At 45.7% G+C, this 7,989-nt stretch overlaps 1 protein-coding gene across 1 annotated transcript in view; it reads left to right on the top strand.

Annotated features, from left to right (window-relative positions):
- The window catches only part of scube3 (signal peptide, CUB domain, EGF-like 3), a gene marked incomplete at its 5' end in the record, with an annotated part of 169,706 nt that overhangs the window by 110,844 nt on the left and 50,873 nt on the right, over positions 1-7,989 (top strand). Inside the window, 4 exons of the mRNA XM_084333573.1 lie at positions 594-710; positions 4,728-4,823; positions 5,756-5,872; positions 6,818-6,979. Coding sequence (XP_084189699.1) covers positions 594-710; positions 4,728-4,823; positions 5,756-5,872; positions 6,818-6,979 — 492 coding nt within the window. The remainder of the gene's footprint in view (positions 1-593; positions 711-4,727; positions 4,824-5,755; positions 5,873-6,817; positions 6,980-7,989) is intronic.

Genomic DNA, 7,989 nt, shown 5'->3' with positions numbered 1-7,989 from the left:
GCAGTGGCCATCAATTCTGTTTGTTCCCTGACAACTTGTGTGACTTGTGGAACAGTCTGGAGTTAGAGCTAAAACAGAGTACAAACATAAATCAGTTTAAAAAGATGTACAAAAAAATCTTTCTTAAATGGGTATCTGGAAGAGGAAGTGTGTTGATTGGGAGTATGTGTAAGATGTAAATACAAAATTTAAGAAATGATAATATGGTAGTATATATATATATTATATATTACATATTTATAGGTGTATTTATATAAATGTATTTATATATAAATGTATTGGATTGTATAGAGATACAGCGTTTATACATATAATTAACAATAGATTCAATTATAATTTGTGATAGTTAAAAAGGGGTAGGAATTTAAAAAAGTGTATACTTCTTCCTACTCCTTTTTCGAACAGGGTAAACTATGATTTGTTTATCTGTTTCTCTTTTTGTTGTCTTTTTTTACTATCTTTTGTATATGTCAAATGAACAGATATATTTTAGTTTTTATACTTGTTCGAAAATAAAAAAAAATCTTTCATTCATTCATTCATTCATTCATTCATACAATGTGCGATATGACCTGGGCTTTGTCTCCCCTCAGAGCTGGTGAAATGCCTCCCTGGACAGGTATCTCCCCGGGCCACTCTGACCTGTAGCAAGACGGGCAAGAAAGAGAGCTGCTCCCTCACCTGTGCCTCTAAAGCTCATTATCTGGCTGGTATGTCACTCTGTATGTGTTGGGTCAACTAACAAACTTTCCCTCAACAGAAATATGTTATACTGACTTATCTTCAAATCCCGACTCAAAACCTACTGGTGTTCTCCTGGTGTTCTCCATTAGGCCTGTAGGTGGAGCTATGACAGCACGCGTACAGTACATACACCGATGGTGTGTGATGTGTCCAAAAATGAATGGGCAAATGTGAGTGAAATGGTCGCACTGTATGCAGCTGTTTGTCTGCATTGCATTCCCCCCCTCCCCCCCAACTCAGATTTAGGGTTGATACAACCATCATAATAATATTGTTAATAATAAAAATAACAATAATGATGTAATAATGTAAAAATTATCATTAAAAATACCTGATTATGAGAAAAAAAAATACGATGCATGGAATATTGTTGAGGCACACTAGTTACAACTATATTTCAAACAGGCACTCCATGTCAAAAAGGTTGCTGACCCCTGATCTAGATGCTAACACCTTCAGTCAACCTCTTATGACTGTAGCTTCTGGTTAGTAGAAGAGGGCATCAGATCCATCGGATCCAATGTGTGCAATAGACTGCTGCAGTCATTTTACCAGTCTGTAGTAACCAGTGTAACCCGGGTGGATTTTAACCTGGGACCATAGGTTCGACAGGCGGCCGCGCTAACCAGCTGAGCTAAACGGTCAGACCTGTTAGCAATCAATCAATCAATCAATCAAATTTATTTATATAGCACATTTAGACATGACGCTTGTCAACCAAAGTGCTTCACATAGCTAAGAACAAAGAAAAGTATAGAATAAACAGAAAAAACAACCAACGGATAAACAGAAAACAGAACAACACGTCAACAAGCAAGGCAAGAGTCAAAGTGAGTCAGGGAAGGCCAGGCGATATAGTTGGGTCTTGAGTTTCGATTTAAAAGACTCGATGGAGGGGGCAGATTTAATGGACATGGGGATGCTGTTCCAGAGGTCAGGGGCTGCGACCGCAAAAGCACGTCTCCCCCTAGACTTGAAATTAGACCTACGGGTGGTTAAGAGACCCTTGTCAGACGATCTGAGGGCCCTGACGTTGGTATAGGGGGTGATGAGGAGGTCTGCTAGGTAAGCAGGGGCCTTACCATTAAGGGCTTTGTAGACCAATAAGAGGACCTTGAAGTCTATTCTAAAGCGCACCGGGAGCCAGTGGAGGGAGGCAAGTACAGGGGTGATGTGAGCTCTCTTCCGGGTACCTGTGAGCAGTCTAGCGACAGCGTTTTTGGGCAGTTGTAGACGGGCTATGGTGGATTTATTAAGCCCCAGGTACAGGGAGTTACAGTAGTCTAAGCGTGAAGATATGAAAGCGTGAATTACTCTTTCCAGGTCTGAGGGGGAGAGAATGGCCTTGATCCTGGCTATGGACCGGAGCTGGAAAAAATACCCCTTCACCACCGAGTTTACCTGCCTATTGAAGGAAAACTCGGGGTCAAAGAGCACGCCCAGGTTTTTAACGAAGGGCTTGACTAGGGGAGACAGGTTACCCAGGCTGCTGGCAATGACACTGGTTTGGTTTGGAGGGCGGAAAAGGAGGATTTCACACTTTGATTGATTGAGCTGAGGAAAATTGTGTGCCATCCAGCATTTGATGTCGTCTAGGCAGGAACGAAGACTGTCGAGATTGTTTATATTGTTGGGTTTCATGGGGAGATAGACCTGAGTGTCATCGGCATAAAAATGGAAAGAGATTTTGTGTTTTTTAATGATCAGACTAAGGGGCAGCATGTATAGGGAGAATAGGATAGGGCCAAGGATGGAGCCTTGTGGAACCCCGCAAGAGAGAGAGGCGGAGGGGGAGGAGCAGTTTCCGATATTAACGGAGAAGCTTCTATCACTGAGGTAGGAGGTGAACCATGATAGGGCTGTGCCACTGACACCAACTGCCTGGTGAAGACGGTCAATGAGAATAGCATGGTCTATACTATAGTGTCGAAAGCTGCACTGAGGTCTAAGAGCATAAGGACAGCACAGTCCCGGTTGTCAGTAGTGAGGAGCAGGTCATTGGTGACCTTAAGCAGGGCAGATTCTGTGCTGTGGTTGGCTCTGAAACCTGACTGAAATGTGTCCCGGATGTTATTCAAGTGCAGGTAGGGAGACAGCTGGGAGAGAATAGCCTTTTCAAGGACCTTTGATAGGAATGGGAGCTTGGAGATTGGCCTGTAATTATTGAGCTGGGTGGAGTCTAGGTTGGGTTTTTTCAGAAGAGGCTGGACCATAGCAGGTGCTGGTTGACTGCGACCGACTCGTTAGTAGTTTACAGTCCCCCCCCCCCCCCCCCCGAGAAGTGCGTCCTTGCACGTTCGTTTGTCCACGAGCACACTTTACTGAGATCCCGCCCTCATTGCTACGTAAACCTGGATACAGATTCACAGGGCAGTGAGATTCCACCACTGCCACCAATGTAACCGAGTGGATTTGAACCTGGGACCATAGGATCCACAGGCGGCCGCACTAACCAGCTGAGCTAAAGGGTCAGACCCATTAGCAGGTGCTGGTTGACTGCGACCGACTCGTTAATAATAGTTTACACCAGCGTCCTCTTCTTTGGCGCTGTATGCTGGGGGGGCCACATCAACGTAAGGCCGCTATCCTGGAGAACCCTCCCCCTCTATGAGGAGCTAACTAAGATGAGGAGCACGTTCAGCCACAGATTCATACCCCCCCCCCCCCCCCCCCCCTGACACACCACTAATCGCCTCTGCCAGTCCTTCATACCTGCGACCATCAGGTTCCACAACCGTGGGTAGGGATCGCTGCCAGCAGCCAGAGAACTAACGACGACAGAACGGGAGAACTGCCAGTTAGGGTACCTTGTGTACACTGCACCTGTGTATACTGTTTAGTTTATTTTACTCATAGTATTGAGATTCTAATGATTATTTTGCCCATATTTATTGCAACATATAATATAACTGATAGGGCATACAGACCCTCATCTGCATCTTTGATTATACCGTTTACTTTCTCATATTTGTATATTCAGTTAATTATATTGTTTACACTGCTTATTTGTATTTGTACTATAATTCTATTGCCTATATGTATGTCTTTCTACTATTACCCTGCCCATACTTGTACCTCCCCTCCGCCATGCTGCTATGAGGCCCCAATTTCCCCCAAGGGGATCGATAAAGGAATACCTTATCTTATCTTCAACCCTGAACCACAACGTCCTCCAGTTGGCGGGTCGCCAGTGATAGTCAGAGTCACTGCCCATCTTCTCCTGGCTTCCAGCTCGACTCCTCCCGTCTGGTCCAGAGCCAACGAGAGGCTCTCTCTCTGCCCCCCCCCCCCCCCCCCCAACCTACAAGCAGCTGTCTTCCTCTCCCTTCCTGCTGTTCCCGGAGCTGTGAACGTCTTCCACACAGACTGCGCTGGGAGGCCCCTACAGCCGACCTCCATTACTAGGGACTAGCATCCAGGCTAGTGTCACCCTTTCTCCCTGCATTGTTGTTGTGGACCAGGTCCTGGTACTTTGGCGGCACGGTGGTGTAGTGGTTAACACTGTCGCCTCACAGCTAGAGAAGGTCCATGGGTTTGATTCCCGCTTGGGGACCAGGTCGCTGCGTTGCCAGGTACCAAAGTGGGGGGGGGGGTCGCTAACTCTGTTGTGTCCCTGCCTGGCGAAGACAGACAGTAGCACTTGGATTGGTCCTCGGGCAGCACGGCCCCCCACGTCTGCTCCCGGCTGCCCTTGGGGGGGAAGAGGACAACAAGATGGGAAAAGTGCAGAGAGTGTGTGTGTGTGTGTTCCTGTGTGTCGCCCATCTAGCATGTGTGTGTGTTAATCTGAGTGTTAATTAGAGACGTCTTCTTCAGTGGCTTTCCTCTCCGAGGCCTCTTTGCATCCCTCGTCCCACGGAACCGTAGAAAACTCTGTAGAAAACTCCCAACGTGTTTCTGGCTCTGCCTACACATCAGGGAGTAATGATCAAACACGGCCCCTTGAAGTCCCTGTTCTCTCTCTCTGTTTTGATCTGTTGCAGAGTCTGATAACAGCTACTCTGTAAGCTGCGGGATCCCCATCTTCCGTGGCAAGTCTCCGGCCAGGCTGAACAGCAGCAGCAGTCAGAGCTGCATAGGTATGTTTCTCCCTCGACATACAATCCACTGTCAGTCCTTCAGTCACCAATGTACCACCAGGGTTCGCACAGGGTCCTTGAAGTGCTTAAAGAGCGTGATTTTTGAAAAAAAAAATAAGTTAAGGCCCGGAAATCGTTGAAAACAGCAATTAAAAAAAAAAACAAGGTGCTTAAAAAGTCATTGAAATTCATATCAATCAAGGCTCGCCACCAATGCAGGAGACGCTGGGTTCGAGCTTGGCTGGTCGTTCATACTAATACAATTGGCAGTGTTAGGGGGTGGGAAGCTGGTGGGTGGGGATCGGACGTTGTGGACAGCGACTCCTACAGGTCGGTTGGTGCGCCTGCACAGCAGAATCAGGAAGCGACGGGGGCGGCATGTCCCTCCCACGCAGACCCCCGCCGCTGAGAGATCGCGCTGTGCAGGTGAAAAGATGCAACGGCTGCTTCCTCAAGTACCGGAGGGGACACGTGATGTAAGGCTTGGTCCACATTGCAGCCGGCTTGTGGGAGGCATGGCCTAACAGCGTTCGAGACAGGGGAGGGTAGAAGTGGACGATCCGAAATTGGGATGGGAGAAAAAATAGAAAATGGGAGAAAAAGTTGATAAAAAAAAATTAAAAAAAATCATATCAATCAAAGTTGTATTCATCCACGATAAATTTGTTCTCAATCAAGACATTTAATTTATTTATTAAAGTGTAACTAATTGTCGGAAATTGGTTTTAAGCCATAAATATTGGATCCGATTTTTTTCTTTAAACAACAGCATTTAAAACTGAATTGTATCATTTTTAATGCCCTTTTAAAAAAATAAATAGTACTGGGGAAAGTATTTGAAAGTCCTTGAATTTCATTTTGCAATGTCTCCTCTTGGGATGCTGTCCTGTGAAAACAGTGTGATGTTCTTTGTGCCGTGTGTTTGCCTGTAGAGGCTTTGGCCCCTCCGGTGAAGCAGACGGCCTCTTTCAAGATCAAAGACGCCAAGTGTCACCTCCATCCTAAGCTGACGGGCAGGACTGAGGATAGAGGCCGGACTTTAGGGCCAGGTAGCTACTACTCTTTCATCAGAAGTCGGACATTTTGTCCTGCATGTCGCATAGATGCATCTCCTGTCCTGTCTAGTGTTGTCACGGTACCAACATTTTTACTTCGATACCGATACCAGCCAGTAAGTATCACAATACTTTATATATTTATATAAAAAAAGGGGGGGGATCAATAAAGGAATATTTTATCTTATCTTATACTAGCTTTAAACCGGCATGTGGAAAATACCTGGGTGTGTGTTCAGCCGACACTGTTGACACCATAGATATATATAGAACACTAGATAGCTTACCCGCGCTGCCGGCCAATGGAGAGCGACGTCGCTGAACCGCCGCCATCTTACCCCAGTCAGCCTTGAGTGAGAGTGAGTGAGCTGCACAGACAAAAATACTCATAACTCGCTGAAATATTGACTGATTTACAAACGGTTTGGTTTATTACAAGCATTATTAACGTGGCTATGATTCAAGCGGTTTGTAAAAAAAAAAATCTTTAAAATAATTTTTTTTTATAAGTATGCAGTATCATAACTACATCTTTGATGTTTATAGCAAACCAACCCGTTTGTAAATCCGGCAATATTTCAGCGAGTTGTGAGTATTTTTGTCTGTGCAGCTCACTCACTCTCATTCAAGGCTGACTGGGGCAAGATGGCGGCGGTTCAGTGACGCTGGTGACTCCACCTTAAGCTATCTAGTGTTCTATATAGATATCTATGGTTGACACAGTCAACTCAACTCGTAGAAAATACGGCATCAGGCTATTATTCTAAAAGTATCGATACTAATAAAACGGGGTATTGATAATGGTCCGAGTATCGCGATACTTTTCTAGTATCGGCGTATCGTGCGACTCTAGTGTCCTGTCTTGTGTGTCTTCAAAAGTCATAATATCAAAAGAATCGCTTTCTCGTGAATGACTTGTGTCATGTGTCTTCCCTCCAGGCAGCGGACAGCCCTGCAGTAACTGCCTGGTCACGTTTGTCAACCTCAAATGTGACTCCTCCAAAAAGGCCAAAGGGCGCCGCGCCCGCAACCCCAACAACAAGGAGGTCACGCGCATCACCTTGGAGCTGGAGGCCGAGGTCAAACCCGGGGACACCACGGGTCAGTGTCCCGTCCTTCCATCTCCTCTTTGATTGATTGATTGAAAAGTTTATTAACAGATTGCAGAATGGGTACAGTACAGTACGGCTCAATACATACAATTGTTAAGAGGATGCAGACCTGAGAAAGACTTTCGTCTTGTTTCCATCAGGGTCCCCCATTTTCAATTCATCATATGACACGCGTGACATACAGATAGACAGTACTGCTACATCTATACATTTATGACATACCAGATTTTCAAATACAGTACTGTTTGTGATACTAAAAAAAATCCAGAAGAAGAGTGTATATACATTTGACATAGAAACTGTGCATTGGGGGAGGTTGGGTAGGTGGGGTGGGGCTGTACATTGGAGGTGGGGGGGGGGGGGGGGGGGGGGGGGTTGGGTGGGGGGGGGGGGACACTGTACATTGGAATACTGACATACATTTGACATAGAGACTGTACATTGGAGGAGGTTGGGTAGGTGGGGTGGGGTTGGGTGGGGCTGTACATTGGAATACTGACAAAGCCATGCTTGGTCTTTATTGTACAACTGGGTTAGGACATTTGTAGGGGCCAGTTTTGAATTGCAGTCTCCCGTAGGTGTTCTTTGAGAGTGTTTTTGAAGGTGGGTAGTGATTCACATTCCTACGAACCCTTGTATCAATAATGTCTGTCTTTGAGTTGGTTGTACGATGCAAACGGTATGGTACACAAATTAACTGCTCAACCTTACTTCTCGGTGTATTAACCCTTTCACTGCCACACTACAGAAGGTTAACCCTTTGGTAGTGTGGTAGTGAAAGGTTTAAAAGGCCATGTATAACGCTACGCTACCCAGCCGCTCCAGACATAGTATACCTATAATGAGGACAGCGAGGTGTGCTGTGTTGTTTGCTGCAGTTATGGAATGAGGCCATAGGTCAGGTCTATATATCAGCACACTGGTGCCAGTAACCACTATGAGACCTCAAGTACGTTATTGATTTTGAGCACCTTTTTAAATGGTTTTAAAACATTAAAC

Source organism: Notolepis coatsorum, assembly GCF_963971535.1.
Source record: "Notolepis coatsorum genome assembly, chromosome: 17".
NCBI classification, from domain to species: Eukaryota; Metazoa; Chordata; class Actinopteri; order Aulopiformes; family Paralepididae; genus Notolepis; species Notolepis coatsorum.
This window is presented reverse-complemented; position numbering and strand designations above follow the sequence as displayed.